The sequence below is a fragment of the Saccopteryx bilineata genome, chromosome 1, assembly GCF_036850765.1.
Source record: "Saccopteryx bilineata isolate mSacBil1 chromosome 1, mSacBil1_pri_phased_curated, whole genome shotgun sequence".
NCBI lineage: Eukaryota > Metazoa > Chordata > Mammalia > Chiroptera > Emballonuridae > Saccopteryx > Saccopteryx bilineata.
In genome coordinates, this window is record NC_089490.1 from 365,536,579 (window position 1) to 365,563,079 (window position 26,501).

The 26,501-nt window shown below is 40.9% G+C and overlaps 1 protein-coding gene across 1 annotated transcript; it reads right to left on the reverse strand.

The window, feature by feature from the left end:
• Positions 1-1,979: 1,979 nt before the first annotated feature.
• SPTY2D1 (SPT2 chromatin protein domain containing 1) lies at positions 1,980-25,013 on the reverse strand. The gene is made up of 6 exons (XM_066251099.1): positions 24,741-25,013; positions 14,476-14,590; positions 10,386-11,882; positions 7,044-7,212; positions 6,373-6,450; positions 1,980-5,188 (listed from the first exon to the last, which is right to left on the reverse strand). The coding sequence occupies exons 1-6, from the start codon at positions 24,798-24,800 to the stop codon at positions 5,095-5,097; spliced, it is 2,013 nt and encodes a 670-aa protein (XP_066107196.1). The 5' UTR covers positions 24,801-25,013; the 3' UTR covers positions 1,980-5,094.
• Between the last annotated feature and the right edge of the window lie 1,488 nt (positions 25,014-26,501).

A 26,501-nucleotide genomic window follows, 5' to 3' on the forward strand; every position in this document is an offset into this window, starting at 1 on the left:
ATATTCTTTGGGGATATTTCTCTTTGTCCTTCGCAGTTATTATTAAGAACCCAAGGCGTGCACCATGTGGGGGAAAGGATGTCATTTTTATAGAGTGCTAAATACTAAATTATATTAATTGCTCATAAAAATTAGGGTATATTTCAAAATGAATACGAACAGATAAAACATTTGATTAAACATCAGAAAAGCAAATGATAAGTCAAAGAAAGTTGCTCAATTATGCAAATGAGATGCAAAGCCAACTTTTATTTCATTGTTGAAAATGTACTATACAAAAGGCTGAAAGTTTGAGCAGGGGTCCTCAAACTTTTTATAAAAACCGCCCACTTTCGCAGTGCTGGTCAACCTAGTCCCTAGCAAGTGGGCATTGCAGCTTTCATGGTGGGCAATAGCAGAGCAACCAAACGGCGCCGCTATTGGCCCACCATGAAAGCTGGAATGCCCACTAGTGGGCGGTAGGGACCAAGTTGACCAGCATTGCAAAAGTGTGCGATTTTTATAAAAAGATTGATGGCCCCTGTACTAGAGTATCTGCACATTCCCTGATCCCCTAATTTTTGTGAGCAGTGTATTATTTTAATCCTCACAATAACCTAAACTGGGTAAGAGCCTCATTTTACAAAATGATAAAAAAGAAGTTGAGAGTTTACCTTACCAACCCATCCAGCCCTGAATTGCAGTGAAGATTAAGATCCAGGCCTTCTCCTTGGCATGCTTTATATGCCAAGGAAAAGGGAGGGACAAACGAGACTGGGATAGCTCCTCTTGCTTACCTTTTGGTTCAAATGTCTCCCTCACCTGTATAGCCAAGAAGTTGCCTGATGCTTCTTTCAGCACTGACTGCTGCTAATACAGGCAGCATGCATAGAAACAAAAACTGCGTAGTCCTCATTATGATACAGTTTTGAGTTTGAGACCAAGGATGGAACCTAAGTATAAGATCTATGCAGTTAATCAGTGTCTGAGTCCTAAGTTACTCCTAATAAGCCTTCTAGTAGTTTGGAGCTTTCTGACCCTTAAAGGGGATGGGGGAGGGAGGGACAAATCTAACAGTAAATACAGTACACTTTTAAAATAAATGGACACGCCTGACCTGTGGTGGCGCAGTGGATAAAGCGTCGACCTGGAAATGCTGAGGTCGCCAGTTCGAAACCCTGGACTTGCCTGGTCAAGGCACATATGGGAGTTGATGCTTCCAGCTCCTCCCCCCTTCTCTCTCTGTCTCTCCCTCTCCTCTCTAAAATGAATAAAAATTAAAATAAAATAAAATAAAATGGACACTGTTCCCCATTCTGTAGCGCTTGGGGAGTATCAATAAAGTTCCATTGTCCAGAAATGTATCCTTACCAGATCTTTTATGTACAAATAAAAATCTAATATATTCAGCACATTGAAATTGATGACTACTTGGTACAGATTTGCTACTCTCTGTAAGTGGCTCTATGCACTAGATGACCCCTTTTATTTCTTATGGAAAGGATTGTGAACTCAAAATCCATAAGCAAAATTTTATAATATTTCAATCTAGGATACCAGAATTTCTTGTACTTCTTATGACCTAGTCTCAACACATTTCATTAAGTGCCTGCATTTTTCTGGGTACATGGCCCACTTGTCTCACACACATTCCTAAGGACTCTTCTCAGCCATCTCAGGCCCTTTCTATGACAGGGCATAAGAACCTGCTTTTCCTGATAAGCATATACCCAGTTCTTCCCTCACCTTCAGAGTATACTCCAAACAGTTCTCCTAACTTGGGTGTCTTTGGTAAGCTGGTGGGGAAGACGAGTATCGGTGGTAGGGTCTGAGCAGACATGAATGAGGGAGGGGAACGAACAGAGGCATGGACCCCTGTAAGGTAGTGGACCCCATCTCTGAAGTCTGATGAGTCTACTCGGGCTTTTAGCTGGAAAAATGTTCAAGGGTGATGAAATAAGGAATATGAGTTTTGGTAAATAAGTACAAACCAGGGAAAATATCAATAAAATATTTTTAATGCCTACAATATTTTTTATAGATAAATTGTAAAACTTTCACCTGTATATGCAAAAGTAGATTCTCTTGCAGGTCAACAGCACCAGATTAACAAGCTAGTCTATGTAAATATTTCTAAACTTGATTTGTCCATTATGTAAAAGACATGATGGATTTAATAACTCCAAAGAAATCTATATCCCATTCTTAATCATACACTAAACACCTGAATATTTATTTCATCACGTCCACTCACAAAATAAATAAAAATCTAATATATTCAGCACATTGAAAATAAACCAACCAGTCTCTCTTCATATATTTCTTCTCTTTCCAAACATGTTTTGGTCTCCTGCTGTATCTCAGAAATGTACTAAGAGCTGCTTTTAAGTTACAAAATACAAAAGAGTAATTTATTTCTTGGAGAAAATCTTGGGGATTACATTAAAAAATGAAACTTCGAGTTCCCATAGACTTTCTTTTTTGTTAAGTCTTTACACCTTTTCACGGCACACAGGTAAGGCTGCCTGTGTGACGTGGTACCCTGGCCTCCAAATGGACATAACTGCATTTGTAGCTTAGAGAAAATACTAAGACAAATTCTGAAAGTAGCCGCCTTAAAAGGAGGCCCCTTGCTTTGACATAGCAACATCCAAAGCAAGTGGGACTGTGCAATCAGAGGCATGAATTTTATGAAAACTACTTTCATATCATTTGTTAGAGAGTACCACAATTATAATCATGTAACATTATTACAATCCTGAAATAACATTTCTACATTCGTGAATTAACATTACCCAATAAAAGGCACATCTTCAAATACTGAATAAAATATGAAAATCAAAACAAACTACATTAAAAATCAAACATTTAATTTGTAAACCTTGATAAAAATAAGAGCCTATTCCAGTTTCTTCAAAGGTTTGTGAGCTTTTCTAAGAGTTGTCAGGAATTTCAGAATAAAATGGAAGACAGGATTTAGAAACAAGGCCCAGATTAATGTAAAACACTCAGAACTTTTTCTTTAAATGAGGTACAGAGTGCCCTTTTATTAATGTTGAAGAATAGTAAAATCAACATCTATGTTATAGAAGAAACACACTCAGAAGTGACATATAAGGACACAACCTGACTCTTCTTACCAAGTTCTGGAACTTTTACCTAGCACAAAGGTGCCTTTCTGTACAAATAACTGCACAATATCACTGAGTAAAGTGCTAGTGAACTTCACACCACCAAAATCAGCTTTGACAAAACACTTGATTGGAATTGCTGATTTCAAAGAGTCTGAATATTGAAAAATATATCCAAGGAAAAAACTTCTGAAGAGGGAAACAAAAGTATGTAAGTAACAGCAAAGGAAATAATGTTCCAAACCTCTTTTATTACAGGGAACATCATACCATCCTTAAGTCAATTTCACTGATGACATTTGAGACAGGTGGGAGGCAGTTAATTAGATTTTCTGCCACCTGTGTAACAGTCTATGTGGAGCATTAGAAAGGGTGTTATTCTTAGAGATGAAGATAGCTTTCATTGGACTCAATTTCAAAATTAAACTCTTGCACTTTCAAAGTCTGATACTTAATTCAAAATGAGTCAGTCTTAGGGGACTGGGTCACATGGTCGACCCATTAAGAAAGACTAATAATGGTCATCTATAATACCCAAACTTAAAGAGTAAAGAAGGCTTTATGGATAAAAAGGAATACACAAAAACAAGTTTTGGACATACTGGAGAGGAAGGATTCGTTGTAGAACAACTTTTCCTACTTAATCCCTACCGTCCAATGGCTTAAAGTAGCCACAATATTTATTGTAGAACTATTCTGTAAGCTTATGTCCCAGTGTCTCCAAGCTTCCACATTTAGAATGAAGGACACATGCTCTCTTAGCATCCTCATATCTCATTTTCTGTTGCTGACTTTCCTTGAGACTTGACTTCTCTCCAGCCAGAACTTAAGTCAACCTGATTGAATTGTTTGGATTCGAGGCTGAGGCTTACGAGATAGCAAGTCTATAAATAGGACTTGAATGGAAGAAAGTTCCACCCAGCACACCACCAGTAATAGGAAACCTCTTTTTTACCTGGGGGAAAAAATCTCTTCACAGTGCATAGTTTGAAAAAAAAGTGCAATATGGTCAAAATGAGAAGGTGGTGCTCTTGATACACATGAATATAGTTTTTGGTTTTTGCCGTTAACTGCTAAAGAATTTCAAGATAAAAATGCAGTCATTAACATCAAGAGGCACAAGGGCACCTTGAATTACAAAGTATCTTTATAATGGGGGAGGGGTTGGGAAGGAGGGGAGTCTCACTTGTCTCTTGCTTATTTTTTAAACTATTCTTCCAACTCTAATGTTTGAATAAAATATTTTTTCATCAATACAAAAATGAATTTTTAGATAAAAATCAGCACAGTGACACTATTTTACAATGAATCTGAAAAGAAAACTTGGAATATCCTTATACTAAATGGCATAACTTGTATTTTAACTTGAAAATTGTAATTGCCTAATCACCTAAATTAATGAATAAGAATGCTTAGCATCCAATCCATGAAATACAGAATATAATTTATTCTAGTTTTCACTTCAAAGTCACATAGATGACATCCATTTGTAATTATAAAACCTACCTACATTTTCAAGTTCTCATTCCAAACATATTGGTTAGGACAGGTCACTTTATTGCTGGCAACATTCATGGAAAGGCCAAGTTCCTCATAAAAAGACAAAATAAGTTTGATTGGGAGCTGGCCATTGCTCTACTCACACATCAGCAGAATTATGGAAGTCAAGAGGCAATCTTTTTTCCTTTTTAAAACAACAGAAGATTGGCTGACTGTTGAGTGCCCCACATTAGAATGCATAGCTTGTCAGGGTCAAGGCTGGCACCTGGGAACAGTTCACTTCCTAAGAGCACTCGCTGGGCATTACAGATTTCACCCTAGAAAGTATCTGGAAATACTTTATGCTCAGAATATACAGTATGCATTCCTGCTCCTTGAGGACCCGAATGTAATCATCTAAAACGATCAAGGGGCTTCTTCAGTCTGAAGGCAGGACTTCCATGCAGCAGAGTATCTCCAGGATTTCAAAAGTAAATAGCAGCAGCTAATGCCTTTTCAGCTTCTTGGATTTTCGGCGTTTCATTTCTTCTTCCTCACGTCTCATTTCCTCTAAGTCCTCTTGCATACCTAGTCTTAAACTGTAAAAAAAAGAAAGAAAGAAAGAAAGAAAGAAGGAAAAAAGGTTTCTGTCAATACATGCAAAATTACTTCTTTCTTTAAAAGCCAGGAATGAGCCTGACTTGTGGTGGCACAGTGGATAAAGCATCAACCTGGAATGCTGAGGCTGCTGGTTCGAAACCCTGGGTTTGCCCGGTCAAGGCACATAAGAGAACTAAATATGAGTTGATGCTTCCCACTCCTCCACCCTCTGCCTGTCTCTGTCTCTCTCTCCTCTCTCTAAAATCAGTAAAAAAAAAAAAAAAAAAAAAAAGCAAGAATGAAATTTCAACCGAGAGCTCAGAAGGAATTTATTATGCACTCAAAATATCACAAACCTTCACTACTGAAAACAACAGCCGAAGTATTTTTAACAAGAGACTGCCACTGACTCAAATTATAGTGGAAAAAAGACCTTACATACAACCTCAACACAAAACACCTTAATATTCCCATTAAAGTAATAACATAAAAATTATCTCAATAGCTTTTAAAAACAAAGAACAAGAAACATTTATACAAAAATAAAATAGTCTCTACTTGTCCCTTCCCAACATTTAGTTTGACATCTAGTTACAGGAAGTGGGAAGACAAGAGAGAGAAAAAGGTTTAATATTCTGGGTTGAGACTAAGGCGAATTATTCTACTAGTTATTGCTATAATCAAAGTAATCACTTGTTACCTCTACTCAAGACATTATCATTAGTTTGCTATCAGGCAGCCAGACAAGAATGAAACAGGGATTTGATAACCCCTCGTCAGGTCCCTGAAGCCAGCAGTGGCACAGGGTAGTAAGACTGAGACGTGTCTTCTGTGGAAGGGATCAGGACAGAGAATGAACAACATACTCCAGTGGGAGCTGAAGAGGCCTCTGCAGTTACCGTGTGCGTACATGGAGGAGGCACTGCACTAGGCAGCTTGTCCACATTCCCTTCATCTGCACCAGACCTCAATCAGTAAAAACAGTGCATTCTCACTGTACTAATAAGAAAACAAGATTCAGAAAGGCTAAGGAATTTGTCTAATGCCCTACAACAAGTAAGCAAGACAGAAACTTAGAATTATGTGGCCCAAAGCTCCTGCTCCCAATGGTGCAACTGAAGTAGCAAACAGAAGAGAGATCTTTAGGACATAGCTATACAAATGAGCTTAGTTTTGTGCTTACCTCTTTGCTTCTTCCTTCTGCTGCTCTTTCCAACTACTCTCCATGTAACGTAAGGCATAATCACTTTCATCTTTGTATCTGGAAAGAGGAAAACAAAATTGTTAAAAAAAAAAAATTCAATTTTCTAAAGAAACTAAATTCGGCTGTTTGCTTCTCAAACTGTACTGTGCACCTCACCTGGGAACTTAATATAGCTAACTTGGATTAAGTAGATCTGAAGTGGGGCCTGCGAGCCTGCATTTCTAACAAGTTCCCAGAGGCTATCAATGCTGTTGGTTCCATCCTGCTGTTCAGGAACCATGCTTTTGACTAGTAAAGTTTTTTCACCAAAGAAAAGCAGGTGTTAGATCAGACCAGCTTTCCACAATGCTCTGTGAGTGGCTTTCTGATTACAAACCCAATCTATGCCTACTACATGATGCTGCTTAACTCATATTAACTATACATCTTATAAAGATAACTTTTAAAAGGGATAATTTTTTGGCCCTCATGCAAGGAATTACACACATCTGAGTTAATTTTTAAATAGTAAATGACAAAGGAGTAAATGTAAACCACACAAGGATTCCTAATTAAGAATTGTATTCAACGCCTCATTATTAATCTTTATTTTCCCGCTTAGCATGAGTTATTAAAAAAAAAAAGTTTATCTAAATCTTCTTTGGCCTTACTTTTTTCGGTCATAGCCAAAGATTTCTCGGATGTGCTTGGATATTTCTTCCTGAGGTTCTCCTTCATCTTCAATGAAATCTTCCATTTCAGAGTCATAGTCATCATCTTCTTCCTCTTCATATTCTCGCTGCTTTTTGTAACCACTGGGGAAGGGAAACCTTTGTGGACCTAAGGATAGAAAAGCCATTATTTATAAGAGCATTAGAACTTAAAATAGTCCCAATAAAGTTCTATGTAAACTAAGATTTCAAGAATTCATTAAGATGGTATTCTCAAAATCCAGAGACAGCAAACCACTGCACAGCAAGGAGTCATTCCTACATCATTCCTGCTGCTCCATGGTATCCACAAGGTATAGAACAGGGGTCCCCAAACTTTTTACACAGGGGGCCAGTTCACTGTCCCTCAGACTGTTGGAGGGCCGGACTATAAAAAAAAAACTATGAACAAATCCCTATGCACACTGCACATATCTTATTTTAAAGTAAGAAAACAAAACGGGAATACAGTATTTAAAATAAAGAACAAGTAAATTTAAATCAACAAACTGACCAGTATTTCAATGGGAACTATGGGCCTGCTTTTGGCTAATGAGATGGTCAATGTCCGGTTCCATATTTGTCACTGCTAGCTGTAACAAGTAATATGACGCGCTTCCGGAGCCGTGACACGTGCGACCCGTGTCACTAGAAGTAGTACTGTACATGAGCGACGCTACGTTTTGTGGCACCGCCACATACAGTACTCCAGGAGCACAGGATGCAGATGCATCTTGTGCTCCTCTCACTGACCACCAATGAAAGAGGTGTCCCTTCCAGAAGTGTGGCAGGGGCCAGATAAATGGCCTCAGGGGACCGCATGCGGCCCACGGGCCGTAGTTTGAGGACTCCTGATATAGAATGTCTGTATATCCCAGGGCTTACTAAAAGTATCTGTTACATTTTCTAGCTTAGTACCCTGTTTCCCCAAAAATAAGACATAGTGCAATTTTTTTCAAGCTTAGAAATATAAGGCCTCCCCTGAAAATAAGACCTAGCGCTTCTTAGGAGCAAAAATTAATATAAAACACTGTCTTATTTTGGGGGAAACAGGGTAGATTGTTGTTGTACATGAAAATAAGAGTTACAAAAAATTCTTGATGGAGTTCAGAGTTTGGCTGGTTATGCTGATGTCTGTGATGATATAACTACAGTACATTAATAAATGTTGATTTTTTGTTCAACAATAAATGTAAATTCTTGTTCATGGGAAAATACGACATCCCCTGAAAATAAGACCTAGCGCATCTTTAGGAACAAAAATTAATATAAAACACTGTCTTATTTTCTTTCTTTTTTTTTTTTTTTTTTTTTTTGTATTTTTCTGAAGCTGGAAACGGGGAGGCAGTCAGACAGACTCCCGCATGCGCCCGACCAGGATCCACCCGGCACGCCCACCAGGGGGCAATGCTCTGCCCATCCGGGGCGTCGCTCTGTCACGACCAGAGCCACTCTAGCGCCTGGGGCAGAGGCCAAGGAGCCATCCCCAGCGCCCGGGCCATCTTTTGCTCAAATGGAGCCTCGGCTGCGGAAGGGGAAGAGAGAGAGAGGAAGCAGAGAGGAAGAAGGGGGGGGTGTGGAGAAGCAGATGGGCATTTCTCCTATGTGCCCTGGCCGGGAATTGAACCCGGGACTCCTGCACGCCAGGCTGACGCTCTACCACTGAGCCAAGTGGCCAGGGCCACTGTCTTATTTTCAGGGAAACATGGTAGTTCCTCTTCTGGATTCTTTCACATTAAAAAAAATACATTACAAATAGCTATAGGATCACCTGACCAGGTGGTGGTGCAGTGGATAGAGTGTCGATCTGGGATGCTGAGGACCCAGGTTCAAAACCCCAACATTATTAGTCTGAGCAAAGGGTAGCTAGCTTGAGCATGGGATCAGACATGACTCATGGTTGTTGGCTTAAAGGTCAAGTTTGCTGGCTTGGGCAAAGGGTCACTGGCTCAACTGGAGCGCCCCCCACCATCAAGGCACGTATGAGAAAGCAATCAATGAGTAACTAAGGTGCGGCAAATACGAGTTGATGCTTTTCATCTCTCTCCTTTCCTTTCTCTGTCTCTCTCGCAAAACAAAAATAAATAACCCAAATAGCTATTGGGTCACTAACTTTTAATTTTGCAAAGAAAAGACACCAAAGGTAACAACCTACCATCTATTAGCACCATAATTTTACTAAATTTTTAAAAAGTACAACAAAGGAGGAAGGATTCTCAGAATTATGGATAATTGTTCAAACAGAGTCAAGTCTGACTTTAGGAATAAAGCACTACATTATCCTTATTTTTGTCATATTCCCCAAAGACTGATTGAAGTTTTTACAAGACTGGCATTGATCACTAGACCAGCATCTGGCAAAAACTGCTTTTTAATCCTTGATTACAGATGTTCCTTTTGTTCTTCTAAAGTTTTTAATATGCATGGCTTGTCTCATTAGCTCAGAGCTTCTTCTCAACTTTGACATTACTGACATTTTGGGTCAGATAATTCTTTGCTAAGAGGAGGCTGTCCAGTGCAATGTAGAATAGCAGCATTCCTGCCCTTTATCTAGTGGATGCTAGCTAGTAACATCCCCTTGCCCCTTTGACTGACATTGTGTCAATCCAAAATGTCTCCAGGCATTACCAAATGTTCACTGGAGATCAAAATCATCCTTGGTTGAGAACCAACATTCTTAATAAATTAGAAAGTTAAAAGCAGGCATGGGAATTTTTTCTTTTTATATTCTCCATGGTGCCTACCAAGTGCTTTAACAAATGCATATTAATATCAGCAAGAAGGTGCCACCAATGATTCCATACCTTACGTCAGTAGATTCCTAAAGGATTAGTACGTAGGAGCTTATTGTGGCCCACTATAAGGAGCAGGATCACAAGGGCAGTCTAAAACAGTTCCTGGCACACACTGGTACTTAACAAATATCTGATGAATAAATAAGCACCAAAAAGTTTCAAGCTTACAAATATACTTCAATCCTTCAAGACAGGTCTCTTTAGTCCTCATGAAAAGGTGAATTCATTTATTGGACCACATAAGGCATATACACTCACTCTGTGTTACAAATCACACAGCTAGGTTTATTAAACATAGAGACATTACAGGGATAAACACAGAGGGCCCTAGAGAGTCTCCTTGTAAAGACTTTTCCAAGCCATGATCACTAAAGGAACTCTCAGGCAGACGACAGACAAAACAGGATTCTATCAAAAGGAACATATAACTGGTTATATAAAACAAAGCACGTGTTCCAATTTCCTAGTATAAATATGTACATACTTTCAGGGTGAAGTACAATTTTACCTTGGGCAGATCTGTAGCCAGATAAGGAGGGCTTCATTCCATTCATTTGTCCATTGATGGGCCGGCTAATGATATTCTTGGAAGAAATTGTTTCTGAGACAACAGTGCACTTGGGCTTCAGTGGGGCACCTGAGCTACCAACCATTCGCCCAGGTCCCAAGCTGCTCGTCGGTCTTCCAGGGCCTGAACTACTAACAGTCCGTCCAGCTGGAACTGAGCTACTTACTGATCGACCTGGGCCACTGCCTGACCGCCCAGGGGGCTCTGAGCCACTCACTGGTCGTCGAAGGTCACGTGGACTGTTCACAGGCCGCCCAGGGGCACCAGAGCTGCCCACTGATCTCCCAGAACCACCTGAGCCACTGATGGGTCGTCCAGGGCCACTTGTACTGCTGACTGTCCGTCCAGAAGGATTTAAGTCACTGACTGGCCTTTTGGTTCCACTGACTGATTGCTCAGGTCTTGAGCTGGAGCTGCCACTCTGGTGCCTGGGTACAGGGCCAGAACTAACTGTAGGATGCACAGTCCCTGTGCTGGGCCGCCCAGGGGCTGAGCTGGAGCTGCTGCTTGGCTGCCTAACACCTGGACTCTTAGCCTTGTGATGTGGAGCGACCGTGGACCCAGGCCTGGAATGGCTAGGATGGAGAGGAGATTTTTTGGCTTTGTGCTCAGTAACAGATTTCTGAGTCCCTTTAGCAGAAGTCTTTGGGATGCTTGGTGAAGAGATGCTCGAATGGGTCTTTCCAGCCCCATTGAAAACAGGTCTGTCATGGTCGTCACGAAGTGAAGGCTGGAAGCAATGACCAGATCCTCCTTTGCTCCTCTCTCCTGTCATGGATATGGATGAGGACAAACCTAAGTGTTTTTCAGTAGCTGTGCTGGGTCTGGATTTCTTCTCAGCATGAGGAAGGTGGGTACCCTTGGAAAAAGGATGCTTGTCCCCAGAGCCTTTGCTAAGTTTTGTTCCCATACTTTCTTTCTGAGAGGATGCCTTTTTGTTTGGAGGTGGCCTTGCATCTTCCTCAAGTTTCCTTTTCCTACGACTTCGTTCAAGAAATTCTCGTTCCTTAAGTTCTTGTGCAGTCATAGGCCGCTCTTCTACTTTCTTCACTACCTTGATTTCCACTGGTTCATACTGCTTCTTCTCAGCCAGCCTGAGAAGATCAGTGAAATTCATGAGTGGTGGGGCACTTTTAAGGGGGACCTTTGGTTTGCTTTCAACTTTGGGAGGTTCTTGCTCTTCCTCATACTCCTGCTCCGATGCTGCTTGAGTGTATTCTAAGAATTCATCCTCTTCCATCTCACATTCTTGGTCTCTTCCCTGACTAGTGCAGCTTTCCATTCCCTGTTTCTTCTTTGACTTTTCCTCAATAGGAATCCCATTGTAACCATGGAAATTATCCTTTGTCCTCTTGGCCATAGCTCTTGCTTTCTTGTCATGTTTGAGCTCGATTCGCTTTTTCACTAGTTCTTCTTTTCTCCTTTTCTCTTCCAAGGCTAAAAGAGACAAAAAGAACTTATTTCCAGGTCTGAAGATAACAGTGTGTTCATCTGAAACCAGGCCAAAACACAAGTAAATGTAGTTTGAAACAATAGTTTGAAGACCATTTAGGAATCAAATGAGGAACTCATTTTAATAAGTATCAATTGAGACATCTTAACATAATGAGTGGGTCACATATGGGTTTTTCTTTTCCTATATACCTAAGCAAGTGAGAGACTTGGATTTTTTTGTTTTGTTTTGTTTTTTTGTATTTTTCTGAAGTTAGAAGCGGAGAGGCAGTCAGACAGACTCCCGCATGTACCTGACCGGGATCCATCTGGCATGCCCACCAGGGGGCAATGCTCTGCCCATCTGGGGCGTTGCTCTATTGCAATCAGAGCCATTCTAGCGCCTGAGGCAGAGGCAATAGAGCCATCCTCAGTGCCTGGGCCAACTTTGCTCCAATGGAGTCTTGGCAGCAGGAGGGGAAGAAAGAGATAGAAAGAAAGGAGAGGGGGAAGGGTGGGGAAGCAGATGGGCGCTTCTCCTGTGTGCCGGACTGGAAACCAAACCCGGGACTTCCACATGCCGGATCAACACTCTACCTCTGAGTCTACCAGCCACGGCTTGTCTTTTGGCTTTTTTTTGTATTTTTCTGAAGCTGGAAACAGGGAGAGACAGACAGACTCCCGCATGTGCCGGACCGGGATCCACCCGGCACGCCCACCAGGGGCATCACTCTGCAGCGACCAGAGCCACTCTAGCACCTGGGGCAGAGGCCAAGGAGCCATCCCCAGCGCCCGGGCCATCTTTGCTCCAATGGAGCCTTGGCTGCGGGAGGGGAAGAGAGAGACAGAGAGGAAGGAGGGAGGGGTGGAGAAGCAAATGGGCGCTTCTCCTGTGTGCCCTGGCCGGGAATCGAACCCGGGTCCCCCGCACGCCAGGCTGATGCTCTACCGCTGAGCCAACCAGCCAGGGCCATCTTTTGGCTTTAAATGTAGAAAATAGTTCATACCAAATACACATACCAAGTTAAGGGAACATGAGACCCACTTAGCAGTTGTTATTATGAATCAATGAATACTTATATTTACTGAATCAGTTTCCTTGTCATCTAAGTAAAATTACTTTTTAGTCCGTATTTCCTCATGTATAAGACACACCTTAATTTGGGGGACTGAAATGGGGGGGGATATTACATAAAGTTATTTATTTATTTTTTAACTTTTTTTTTTTTTTTTTTTTTTTGTATTTTTCCAAAGTGAGAAAGAAGCAAGGGGGGGCAGTCACACAGACTCCTGCATGTGCCTTACCGGGATCCACCCAGCAAGCCCACTAGGGGTGATGCTCAGCCCCTCTGGGGTGTTGCTCCTCTGCAACTGAAGCCATTCTAGCACCTGAGGTGGAGGCCATAGAGCCAGCCTCAGCACCAGGGCCAAATTTGCTCCAATGGAGCCTTGGCTGCAGGAGGGGAAGAGAGAGACAGAGAGGAAGGAGAGGGGGAAGGGTAGAGAAGCAGATGGGCACTTCTCCTGGGTGCCCTAGCCAGGAATCAAACCCGGGACTTCCACACGCCAGGCTGACCAGCCAAGGCCTTACATAAAGTTATTAAACTTAAGTTTTATTCATCATAAAATTCATACAACTCCTCATCACTGTCTAAACTCCCATCCATTAGCTTGTTCTCATCAGTGTCTGATGATGCATCACTGTTTTCAACAATGAGCACAAAAACAAGCTCAAAAAAGCGGGAAATGTAAGAAAAACTACAATCACTGTATAAGATGCATCCGGTTTTTAGACCCCAAATTTTTTTGAATAAGTGTCCGTCTTTAAATGGGGAATATAGAACTTTTTTAGTTTATCAGTTTTCAAAAATTGCCTCTATTTTGATCTTCTAGACAGCATTTTAATAATGATAATAAAACAAATACAAAATAGGTTAGAAGCAGATTCAGAACCAAGGTCAAAGAATGGAGTTCTTTTCTTTTTTTTTAATGACAGAGACAGAGAGAGATAGACAGAGGGACCAATAGGGACAGGCAGGCAGGAAGGGAAAGAGATGAGAAGCATCAATTCTTCGTTGCGGCTCCTTCATTGTTTACTGATTCTTTCTCATATGTGCACTGACTGGGGGGCTACAGCAAAGCAGAGTGACCCCCTTGCTCAAGCCAGAGACCTTGGGCTTTAAGCCAGCAACCATGGGGTCATGTCTATGATCCCACACTCAAGCTGGATGAACCTGCACTCAAGCCGGCGATGTTGGGGTTTCAAACCTGGGACCTCCGCGTCCCAGTCAGACACTCTATCCACTGCACCACTGCCTGGTCAGGCAAGAATGGAGTTCTTATTGGAGACTTTACTATGGCCAATTAGAAGATATAGTCACTATCCCTAAAAGGTTTTATTTAAGAGGGAATAAAATAGAACATCCATGCAAATGACCAATATATGGAGATATGTAATGCTATAAATACAGTTGACTCATACACATATGCAACAAATCTTAGCCTGTTATGTTATTACAAACATCCACTGGTTAAAGACAAGCTAGTTTTTTAAGGTGGAAGACTTTAAAATTAAGAATAAGGCTATAGAAAATTGTACCTTTTTTCCTGAGCTCCTCCTCTTTTCTTCTGAGAAAAGCTTGTACAGCTGCTGATTGGACACCCTTAACTTTTGGGTCTTTTTTGGGAGGACCCACTGCCAAACTATACCTTTTCTAAAACAAAACAAAACAAAACAAACAAAAAGGAGCAAAAGTTATAAGCAATTCAACTTTAAAATATATTGTCTATTAGGAGTAAGCTATGGTGTGCCAGGCAATAGAGAAGTTTAAATGTTGAAGAAAATCCTACTCTGAATAATGAGAGCTCACATAACCCACACTAAAGCTTAGCCATAAAATTTCAGACTAAATATGATTATTTTTATGTGCAGAATTTCTAACATACCAAATAATGAATAAATGAAAATTTCAGAGAAACACTATTTTCAGACTATTATCCCAGAAAGGTACCTGGACTGGGGGACGTAGAAAAAAAAGTCACCACTTAGAACAGATTGTTTTAAAATTCTGATTTAAAAAAATCAGCCTTCTTCAGATTTTTTTTTCTTTCAAAGTAAGAGGAGAAGAGATTGAGAGACAGGCTCCTGCATGCACCCCAATCAGGATCCACCTGCAACCCCCACCAAAAGGCTGATGCTCAAATCAACCAAGCTATTTTTAGTGCCTGAGGCCACCGGTTGGACCAACCAAGCTATCCTCAGTGCCCAGGCCGTGGCTCAAACCAATCGAGCAACTGGTTGTGAGAGAGAAAGAAAGAGAGAAGGGGGAGGCAAAGAGAAACAGATGGTTGCTTCTCCTGTGTGCCCTGACCAGGAATCAAACTCGGGACTTCCACATGCCAGGCCAATGCTCTATCCACTGAGCCTACCAGCCAGGGCCTAAGCCTTTTTCAGAATTAAGCAGAGAAAACTACTACTCACAACTGTGTTCTTTCCTGAGTACCTACTCCAGCTGAGGTTCTAGTAGGGATTCATGGCTACAGGTTTTTTGCTTACTATATATGAAACACTGAGATTTTACTCTTACCACCCAAAAGTGCTAACATTATCCTGGCACAGATGGTATTTCTCTGGGCTTCCCTTTTTATGTAAGTGCATCGGGAAATGACTAACACTAAAATATTGTTAATTTGAACTATGAAAAGAAAAACATTTCCATTTTATAAGTAATTATATTACAGAAGTATGATAAACAGCTAATAACAGACTGAGCTGATTCATCTCTAGGACCACCTCACATTAAATTTATGGGCTAGGAAATAAGACTTTGAAAGTGCTCTCCCTCTGTCTTACTAGGAAGATGACATTCATACCCACTGAACCTGTTGTGCTAGGTAAAAAAGAAACCAATCTCTGAGAAGAAATTCAGCTACGTGGGAACCAAAAACTTGATTCTTAAAATGTACGAAATTCCTGGAGGAAGCCAAAGATTCCATGCCTTATTATATGCCTGCCAAATATAAGGCATCTTGAAAAAGGCTGGAAGTTCCAGCTAAATCAGTCTACCAACAAAGCAACTGGACCAGGAAGCAGGCCCTAATCCAACCTGAAAATCCCGCATGATAATGCAGAGAACTGACACATCCCTGACAGAAATCCCAACAGAGTATCCAGATGCTTTCCTAGTCTCCCTGACCAAGTCATAATGAGATCCTAAAAAAAATTCATATCGCTGTAAACTTAGTTGTAGAACCTTTCCATAGGGACCAGGGTCCAATACTTAAAGGAGAAAATGAGCATACTGCTTCCTAACTAGGTATATAAAATTGTCCTGGTTTTCAAGGACCTCAAACATAGATAAGAAGCTCATTTTCATAATGGAAGGGCCACCATGAATAGGAATCAAGTTACACATAGCATACACAATTCATAAGCAAAGGTGCACACACTCCACCTCAAGAAGAGGAACGGTGCATTTTTCTTGCCAGGACTTAAGACTTCCCTGTCCCTGGAGGACAGATTCACCTGCCAAATCAAAGCTTATGCAGTGTTTCCCATGGAAAAAATGCCAATATACACGTTAGTGTTAACTATTTAAAATAGGATTGGTTTGTTATCTAGAAATTACAGCAATGACCAGTACCTAACTTGATTTCAAGATAGACATCTTTCTTTCCAACTCGGGACTTGAAGAAATAGGTAATGGGATTATGACTGATAGAAAAGTTACACTTGACTGAATACAGGCATCCAAAGGGAAAACAACCATGTCAATGGGCACAGTTTAACACAGTGTTTACCATGCTTCAGTCACTTGCATACCACTTTCATGATTTTTCTCCTTCAAGTATACCACCTGCATTATTCCTTATTAATTTAAAGAAAATATGTAGACCCAACACCATGACTTCCTATATTACAGCTTTGCCCTCAAGTAATATCTATGAAATGACTGGCTTAGAAGGCCCGTTAATATTTTCCCAAATCATACCAAAATATATGACTATTTATTTATTTTTATTGATTTTTAGAGAGAGGAGAGAGAAGAGGGGGAGGGAGGGAGGGACAAGGAGAAAGGAGAGGGGGAGGAAAGAGAGGGGAGAGGGTAGGGAGGAGAGAGGGGAAGAGGAGGGGGGAGAGGGGAGGAGAGAGGGATAGAGGGGAAGAGAGAGAGAGGAGGAGAGGAGAGAGGGAGAGAGGGGAAGGGGGGGAGAAGAGGGGAGGAGAGGGGAGGACAGAGGGAGGGATATAGATCTGTTCCTGTATATGTCCTGACTGGAGACCCAACTGGCGACCTCTGAGCTCAGGACGATGCTCTATCGAAGGAAGCTATCTGGCCAGAGTAAAATACGTAACTATTTAAAAAATAACCATTAGAATAAAAAGAATTTGTGCATCACCTAAAATCATTGTAGCCAGAGCTATATGTACTGCACTTTAGGAAACACAAATTAGGAACATAAACACAGGAAAGGCAGAGCACAAGGAAGAAATAAAGAGGGGGTTCAGCAACTCAGATTCACTCAGAATAGAATGCCGAAAGCTAGCATAAAACAGACCACCACAGCCACATATTGTATAATTCCACTTTTTTCTTTCAAAGGTTTTTGAGTAGACAACTTTCACACTTTATGTAAATTAATAGGAAGGTCATCAGTAACTACAGAATATAATCATTTTACAACCATTTAAATTTACTTATATAAGCCCTGGCCGGTTGGCTCAGTGGTAGAGCTTCGGCCTGGCGTGCAGGAGTCCTGGGTTCGATTCCCTGCCAGGGCACACAGGAGAAGTGCCCATCTGCTTCTCCACCCCTCCCCCTCTCCTTCCTCTGTCTCTCTCTTCCCCTCCCGCAGCCAAGGCTCCATTGGAGCAAAGTTGGCTCGGGCGCTGAGGATGGCTCTATGGCCTCTGCCTCAGGCGCTAGAATGGCTCTGGTTGCAATAGAGCGGCGCCCCAGATGGGCAGAGCATCACCCCCTGGTGGGCGTGCGGGAGTCTGTCTGACTGCCTCCCCGTTTCCAATTTCAGAAAAATACAAAAATAAATAAATAAATAAATTTACTTATATAATTCTCATTTTAAAAATTCTAGGATACTGTTTTTACTCTGTAAGAATTAAAATGAGCCCTGGCCAGGTAGCAAAGTTGGTTAGAGCATTGTCCCTAAATGCCAAAGTTGCAGTTTCGATCCCTGGTCAGAGCACATACAAGAATCAACCAATGAATGCATAAGTAAGTGGAACAACAAGTTGATATTTCTCTCTCTCTCTAAAATCAATAAATTTAAAAAAAATTTTAATCTTATATAAATCACCATCTATATAACCATTTATTTATGGCATATATATTTTACCTTATTTTATGATACCTTTCACTATGTAATGCTACACTGGATATATGACTTTATATGAAATGTCCAGAATTGGCAAACCCATAGAGACAGAAAGTAGATTTGTGGTTACCAGGACTGAGAGAAGGGGAAGGGTGGGAAATGGGAAATGACTGCTAAAAGAGAAGGGATTATTTCTGCAGATGATGAAAATGTGCTGGAATCAGATATTGGTGATGGTTGCACAACCCTGTGAATATACTAAAACCCAATTAATTATACACATTAAATCAGTAGGTTTTATGGAATGTGAATTATATCCCAATAAGAATGTTGAAGAAAATCTCAGGCTGGGATTACATTACGTCCTGTTTAGAAGGCAGAACTATCTGGCACTTTCCCTGCATCAGATGGTCACATTTAGCTCTAGCAGCAGCACATCAAGATGCACCCACCAATTATGAATCTGATTCAAGGCACCAGGCTGCTTCATTGTTTCAGCTTCATGAAAAGCAGCTGGACAAGAGTTTCTTTCACCCTAAGTATATCCATTTTATTATACTGTTACCCAACTCAGTCATTCTGCTGGACCCCAATGAATGATCCACAACTGTGAAGCTTATGCCATTTAAATACAGTATCAGTGACTTTGCCAAGATTTATAATTCTAAAGCCAAAAGACCTAGAAGACATTAAGCCACTTTAAAACATGTGTTCCTTGCACTGAACCTGTATCATCACGGTAATATTAAGAAAGTAAACAACTTTCAGTCTGGAAATATGTGTTCACCAAATATGTTATGTTGGAATTAATAGTCAATCACGGCTTGAAGCTGTTCTTTACTCAAAAGATAATTTCTAAAATCTCAAAACATCACAGTCATGGAATGAATGCAGGCTTGGAAAACCAATGGTTTATATCAGCTTGCTTAGCTGGGTAGAAGAGGGTAAAAATAACCCAAAAGCTTGCTATTCAGAATTGCTATTGCATTAAATGTAAATTTTACTATTACTAGGTTTATAATATACCTGATTACAAAATGCATCATCAGACAGGTACTTCAGAGCCTCTAGACCAGTGGTAGTCAACCTGGTCCCTACCGCCCACTAGGGGGCGTTCCAGCTTTCATGGTGGGCGGTAGCGGAGCAACCAAAGTATAAATAAAAAGATAGATTTAACTATAGTAAGTTGTTTTATAAAGATTTATTCTGCCAAACTTAGCGAAAATCCGACATAAAGTACTTGGTAAGTAATTATTATATGCTTTAACCTGCTGTAACTCTGCTTTATAAATTTTATAAAGTAAAGTTACTTCCCTACTTTATAAATCACCATTACTATGGAACCAGTGAGCTGTTAGAAAATTTTACTACTAACAGAGATACAAAAGTGGGCGGTAGGTATAAAAAGATTGACTACCCCTGCTCTAGACCAACCTCTATTTAGGAATGCCACAGGAAGAACAACTATGTATTTCCAGTTTGTAGCAGTCAGACTCAGAATTAGAATCTAGGTCTGATGCAGGTGCAAAGTGTTCCCACTATAACATGCCTCACTTCTAACTTAATTTTAACACTTTCATCTCTAGCTCTAACCTTGATCTTAACAGCATTCCCTAATTCCCACTTGCTTCTTGGACAGTGCCATTACCTCAAACAGGTCTACCACTGAACTTTCTCTTACCTTCCCTCACCCTCAGACTTTATTTCTGTTAACCACACTGGCATTCTTCCTAACAGGCCAAAAATTTCTCTATCCACCAGTTTCAATGCTGTTGATTTGGCCTTTAAATATCTTTCCCATCAGACTTTACATTGAGAAGTGTCATAAATAAAACCAAGAGGGTTACTGCTAAAGGCTACATATTAGCTTAGAGTTGGGGATAGGGTGCTGGATGGGCCCAGTGGTTCAGGCTTGCATAAAGGACAAGCTTCTTTACCACCACATATCTAATACACTCTCCTCATTTAACACAGACTCTGCTCTGCCATTACTAGCCCTGTCACTTATTAGCAGAGTGACTCTGAGGAAATTTCTTCATCTCTCTCAGCCTCAGTTTCCCCATCTTTCTTTATATGGTTATTTAATGATACATTTTTATTTTTTAATTCAGCAAGAGGAGGGAAGGCAGAGGGACAGACTCCTGCATGTGCCCCAACCAAATGGGATCCACTGAGCAGACTGGAATCCACCAAGCAAAGCAAGCCCACTAGGGTCCAATGCTCTGAGGTGTTGCTCCGTTGCTCAGCAACTGAGCTCTTCTTAGGCCTGAGGCAGAGGCCATGGAGCCATCCTCAAGACCCAGGGCCAGTTGGCTCCAATCCATCCATGGCTGGAGGGGAAGGGGGTGAGGGAGGGAGGGAGGGGCAGAGAGAGGGAGGGAGGGAAGAAAGAGAAAGAGAGAGAGAGAGAGAGAAGAAAGAGAAAGAGAGAGAGAGAGACAGAGACAGAGAGAGAGAGAGAGAGAGAGAGATGAGAGGGGGAGGGGTGAGAAAAGCAGATGGGTGCTTCTCCTATGTGCCCTGACCAGAAATCGAACCTGGGACACCCACACGCTGGCCCACACTCTACCACTGAGCCAAGTGGTCAGGACCAGTGATTAAATTAATTAATATGTATACAAAGTGCTTAGAACAGTGCCTGGCACAGAGTAAACACTATATTTATTGCTATTATTGAGAAAGAGATTGTCTAAGTAATTGAGTAAAGAGAAATAACAGAATCTCTGTGGGGGCAGTAGTTTCTAAAAGACCCTCTCCCTAAAATACTGGTTAAGATACACTGATCTAGGCTAGAAATCCAAAGTTGCACTAGGCACTGGAAAAGTCATCTTCAGATCCGAGACTGGGGAAGAATTCAGTTACAATCGGTTATAGATCAAGGGTTACAAAGTGATTGCCCGTAGAAACACTTTTGTCAGCCCATACTGTTCTTTAAAAGAAAATGTAACTGCTGTAATAAATGGTAGGTTTCTCTGGAACACATGGTACTCTGGCACCTATCATTTTATATCCAGACTACTTGAAGAATTTACAATATTTATCTGGCCCCTGAAGACATCTGTAACTGCCATCCCAGTTAAAGTTCCTGGGCTTCATTTTAAATTAAGGGGCCCTTTCTCTTTAAGGGACCATAGCCTCCCAAATCCTATGTATCTGGGATCACATGAAGGATTCCTCTTTAATTTTTGGTTGGAGGGTCACATTAGAGCTAGGGCATATTGTCTAGGATGATTTTTAGTCTCACTGTGAGAAAGACCGTGTAACTTGTCTTATGCACTACAAACCATTAATTATAACTACTTGAAATCTAGAAGAATCAGTATTCTAAGCTCTACTATTCTATCAAAACAAGACAACTGCTTTGTTTCTTCTTTAAATAAATTTAAAATTTTATTTATTGATTTTAGAGGGAGGGAGAGAAGGAGGGAGGGAGATAGAGGGGGAGAGAGGAAGGTGGGGGGGGATGGAGAAGGAGAGAGAGATTGTTTTGCTGTTCAACTTATTTATGCATTCATTGGTTGATTCTTGTATGTGCTCTGACCAAGGATTGAACCTGCAACCTTGGCATATCAGGATGACGCTCTAACCAACTGAGATACCGAGTCAGGGTGACAACTGCTTTGTTTTGCTCGAGGAAGGCAGGGAAAAAAAGCTTAAGTACAAGGTTACCAAAATTATCTTTTCTCCTTTAAATATACATATAAACAGAGCTAATGACAATGACTGGTTACATCACCTTGATCAGCTGGTTACTCTGTACTTAGTTTTCCACTGGGAAATACAGTGTGCTTAACATTCCTAGGCATGATGCAATGCTTTCTTTGTTTTAACTAAAACATTACAGAAATAACTACTTCTTATAAAAAAAAAAAGAACAGAAAAAAGAAAGATGTCCCATTAGGGAAATGTTCATTGCTTCTCAAGCTAGATACAAGACATCTCTTAAAAATAAAGCCCTGCAAAGAGTTCAAAGTGGCTGTACAGGTGTTTCAGGATAAAAACGGAGGTGGGGAAGATGACTAAAATGGAAAAATGAACCATGCACTAGAGAAAGATGCCACTATCACTGCCAGTTACTGCAGACTGTGGTTCTCAGAACACCAATCAATGAAGTTTATGCCAAGCACGGTGTGTGTATGTGGCTTGAAGTGTTATTTCTTGATTTGGGTGGTGATTTATAAGGACACTTATTTTGTAAGAATTTGTGTTATACTATGTCATATGTTATAATTCAAAAAACAGGAAACAGGATGCGGGAGACTCTCCAGTCATACCAATTAGGTTTTATTTCTTTTAAAAAATATGAATATGGCAAAATATTAATGTTAGGGGTGGGCATATTGATATGTGTCAACATTAAAATACTTTTTACAAGAGTCCTATATATATCTATCTATCTTTAAGAATGGGTCTCTCCAGTTGACTTTATTTGTTTTATTTATATCTAAGTCTAAACGATGTTTTATTTTAAAAAAATGACCAGATTCCCTCTGTTACATCCGTCTAAGACTCATTCTTGATGCCTGTTTCGTAAATTCGACAATAATATTTAAAAATACCACAGTTTTTACGCTGGTCACATAATTTTATTTTGTGCATTTATCCATCCCACCCTAAAGGCGGGTCCGTGAAAATATTTTCTGACATTAAACTGGTCTGTGGCCCAAAAAATGTTGGGGACCACTGCTCTAAAAGGCTTGACTTTGAGCTAATGAAGAAAAAAACTTAGAATAATTAGTGAATAAAGCTGAAGCAAGATCATGGATTAAATTTAACTAAAGTTTTGTTCTGTTCCTCAACAGTTTCTTTTGTGAGGTACTTTCATGTGATGTAAAATGATAAAGGTTATAATGGTAACTAAATCAACTTCTAGGCTTACTAGCTTTTTTATATTTGGGTGGGGGAAAGCATGCTTTCATAACATGTATGCCTCTATTCATCTAGTAAAATTTTTAATAATTTTTAGTTTTTAATTTTTAATTGGTCATCTATTAAATTTTAAATGACCTCACCATTTACGAGTTTTCCTTTCTGTTTTTAATCTTTCTTATTCCAATCATAGACAGATCAATAGATAATGTATATATTCTGAAATATACAAATATTTTGAAATCTGCTTCTGCTCTAGGAATATCTTCTTTTCCTAGAAGATATTGAAGCTTTTGATTTTTGGAACAAGAAATGACCAACTCTTTAATTGTTCCACAGAATATTCCTGGGCATCAAAGTTAGTATTATCTATTTTTGACCTCCACTGAAATTCAGGAAGATCTAGAATGGACCTAATGCAAAGGTCCAATATTACCAGGTTCAATAATTGTCTTGTCTAGAAAATGTACAGATGCAGGAATAATTCTGTTGTTCCAAGGTTTCAAAGGCCTTTAAGCCCAGCACTTCAACCTGCACAGCTTATGACTCATGGCTTAAGGGAATGATTAAGAGTACTTGGGATGGAGATGGCTAGACAGATAATAAATCTGTATCAGTTTTATTTACTAGTTATTTTACTATCTTCAGATCAATGTTTTCAAAAGGGTAAAAGTATGGGCCGGTATCATACAAGAAAAGCTCAGGAGAGAAAATAACGTTGTAATATACAAAATTCTAGGAAATGCAGACTACAGTGAGAACGCAATAAATTGCAGCTGAATCGATTTTAACAGAGAGCTGAGTTCTACATCTCAGTGCTCAAACCGCAGGTATCACAATGCAATTTATCGGTTTACAGCTGTCCTGTGGGTACCATCTGAGGATCCAGAAATGACTGGTTTATGCAAAACAGCTACAACTCCGCAAACCAGGCACTCTCCATCACTTCAGCATTTCGATTTTAAAAGTCTTACAAAACCTCTGCGAATAGTAGCGAATTGGCAAACATTTCTGGACAAATGGGACCTAGATTTGAAACAAAGACAAATCTAGAAGGCCACAAGTAACTCACCCATGCTGTTAGCCAAAGATTTCGTGGAATTCGCTCAATATCTCTTCCCAATACAAAAAGTGATCCTTGGGAGACGATAATTTAATCACCTTGTTTGTTAAGTGGGTGAGGCTAAAAATCAGGGAACTTGTTCGGGAAATCACCAAATGTTCAATACAAAAATCGGCGGGAAATTAGCCAAAAAGATATCAGGCCATATCTCTAAAACCCCTAAACTCCCAATGCTTTCTCCCAATCCTTAGGCAGAACTTTATACCGTAGCCACAAACTGCTAGCGCTCGATTCCACTGTGTGCCAGGCACGACTCCACTCACCAGGTCTCACGCAACTCTAAAACACCCAAACCGCAAAGTCCTTATTGCAGGGGTAAATGAATTAGCAAAACCCATTCCCTGGAAGGCTCCCGCCTCGTCTCAACCCCCTCTTCACCCCGAGTTCCTATAAGTGCATGCCCAAGAAAAGTAAATAAAGGTGTTCAGGTCTTTCCTCTCTCGGAGCCGAGAGGCGGATGCCTGAGAAAGTTCCACCGATCAATACACATTCCGAACTTGGAAGATGAGAATCCTAGAGGCGTCAAAGCGGCTACTTACCGGTACGTTGCTAACTCCTTGTCCTTTAGAAGCTATCAGGAGAATTTTCCTGAAATCCATGTTGATCGAATCGGAGAGACTGGGCCAGACTTTCAGAGAAGAGCGAATATGCGCCTGCCCCGGGAGGCCAGCTGCAGCCAAATGAACTGGCTGGCCAGACTGTCTCCCACCCCTGCCCCACACGACCACTTCCGGTGCCTTCCAATGCCGCCTGCCCGCCCCCTTTTCCTCAAGCCGCCTATTATCTTTTCGGGTCTGTTGCTTCGTTCTTGAGTCCTAGCGTAACTTCCGCTTTTAGGAGCGAGACACGTAGAAACGTAGGACGTGGATGATGACGCCACCCAAAGGGGCGTAACTAAGTCCTTCCCCGACCAAGGAGACGGGGCCTAGTAAACTAAAGGGGTGTGGCTATGGCAGAGGGGCGCTGCCCTGGGCATCCTGGCATGTAACCTGACCATCTTTGTGCTCCTTGCGAACTCTGAGTAGAGAAAGCGAAGGGATGGGGGTTACCTACCAGGCCTGGGTTCGCTGGGTGTCACGAGTGGACGCTCAGGTCTGAGACGGCGGCTCCCCAACAACAGAACCGACAGGTCTCGAGCGGGGGTGGGGAGTGGGGGTTCAGTTACTGGTTTCTAGGCGCTCGCGAAGCTGCGCAGGCGCACACGACACTGACTGGTACTGTGTTGGGTACACATTACTCATCACATCCTGGCACATGGTTTGTGCTCCCCCCACCCCTACACAGATGCTCACATGCCGTGTTTAGAGGCACCTGCTTACCGCTTTTGCCCTTATTTAGATAAACTCCACGTAGGGCAGCAACTGTTTTGTTCAGGGGTTAAGTGAATTCCTCAGGTACAGACCAAACCACCATAATGGGCACACTGATAAAACATACATATATGCCCATATTCATATTCATTAGGAATCCAGCCCTGGGTTCCTTTTAAGAGTTATCTGGAGTCTGTAAAGTCATCTCAATAAAATACGCTTATTAGGCAGATTTGAGGCCAGGAGTGGGAACAGGCCGGCATTGATTGTAAACGGACTGTAGGGATCCTTTCAGTGTGATGGAAATACTAAGGCACCCTAAGCAGTTTTGTATATTAACTCATTGAATTTCCACAGCATCGCTATGTGGCACAGAGTGATTAAGGGACTTGTCTAAGTTCATCCAACTAATAAGTGAGTGAGCCATCACTTGAGTCTAGGCTTGTGTTCTACTACAATGTACTGGCCTTATCAGTGAACATCTAAAATCCAACTCCTCTGATAGAGAAATTCCCTCTTTCGGAGTATTTTTACCACAGTATTCCACATGTATGAAAAAACAATTGAAGGAAGTTATTCATGGTATCATGGTTTGGAAAACAATCTGAATGTCCATTAGTAGGAGACTAATTGAATACATTTTGGTACAGCCTTAGAGTTGAAAACTATGCCAAGAATGAGGCAGAGTTATATGTATGATGTAAAATAATCTCTGAAATATATTAAGTGAAAAAAAGCAAGACTCAGAGTTTATTAACTCTGGCCAGATAGCTCCGTTTGTTTGTTAGAGCCTTGTCCCAATACGCAAAGGTTCTGGTTCCATCCACAGTCAGGACACCTACAGAAACAGATCAATGTTTCTCTCTCCGAAATAAAAAAGTTTTTTTTTTTTTTTAAAAAAAAAGCAAGATGCAGTGCAATGGATTCTACTACTGGGGTAAAAAATAGCAAATATACTCACATATGTGCTTGTCTATATAAAGGTTATCT

What these genes read in the sequence shown, in the direction of transcription:
- SPTY2D1 (XM_066251099.1), bottom strand. Translation starts at nt 24,800, where the DNA reads ATGGATTTCAGGAAAATTCTCCTGATAGCTTCTAAAGGACAAGGAGTT. An exon ending in AAGGAGTTAGCAACGTACCG is followed by an intron (nt 14,591 to 24,740) that starts GTAAGTAGCCGC and finishes GTTTTGTTTTAG; the next exon opens with AAAAGGTATAGTTTGGCAGT. An exon ending in TTTGGCTATGACCGAAAAAA is followed by an intron (nt 6,451 to 7,043) that starts GTAAGGCCAAAG and finishes TCCTCTTTCCAG; the next exon opens with ATACAAAGATGAAAGTGATT.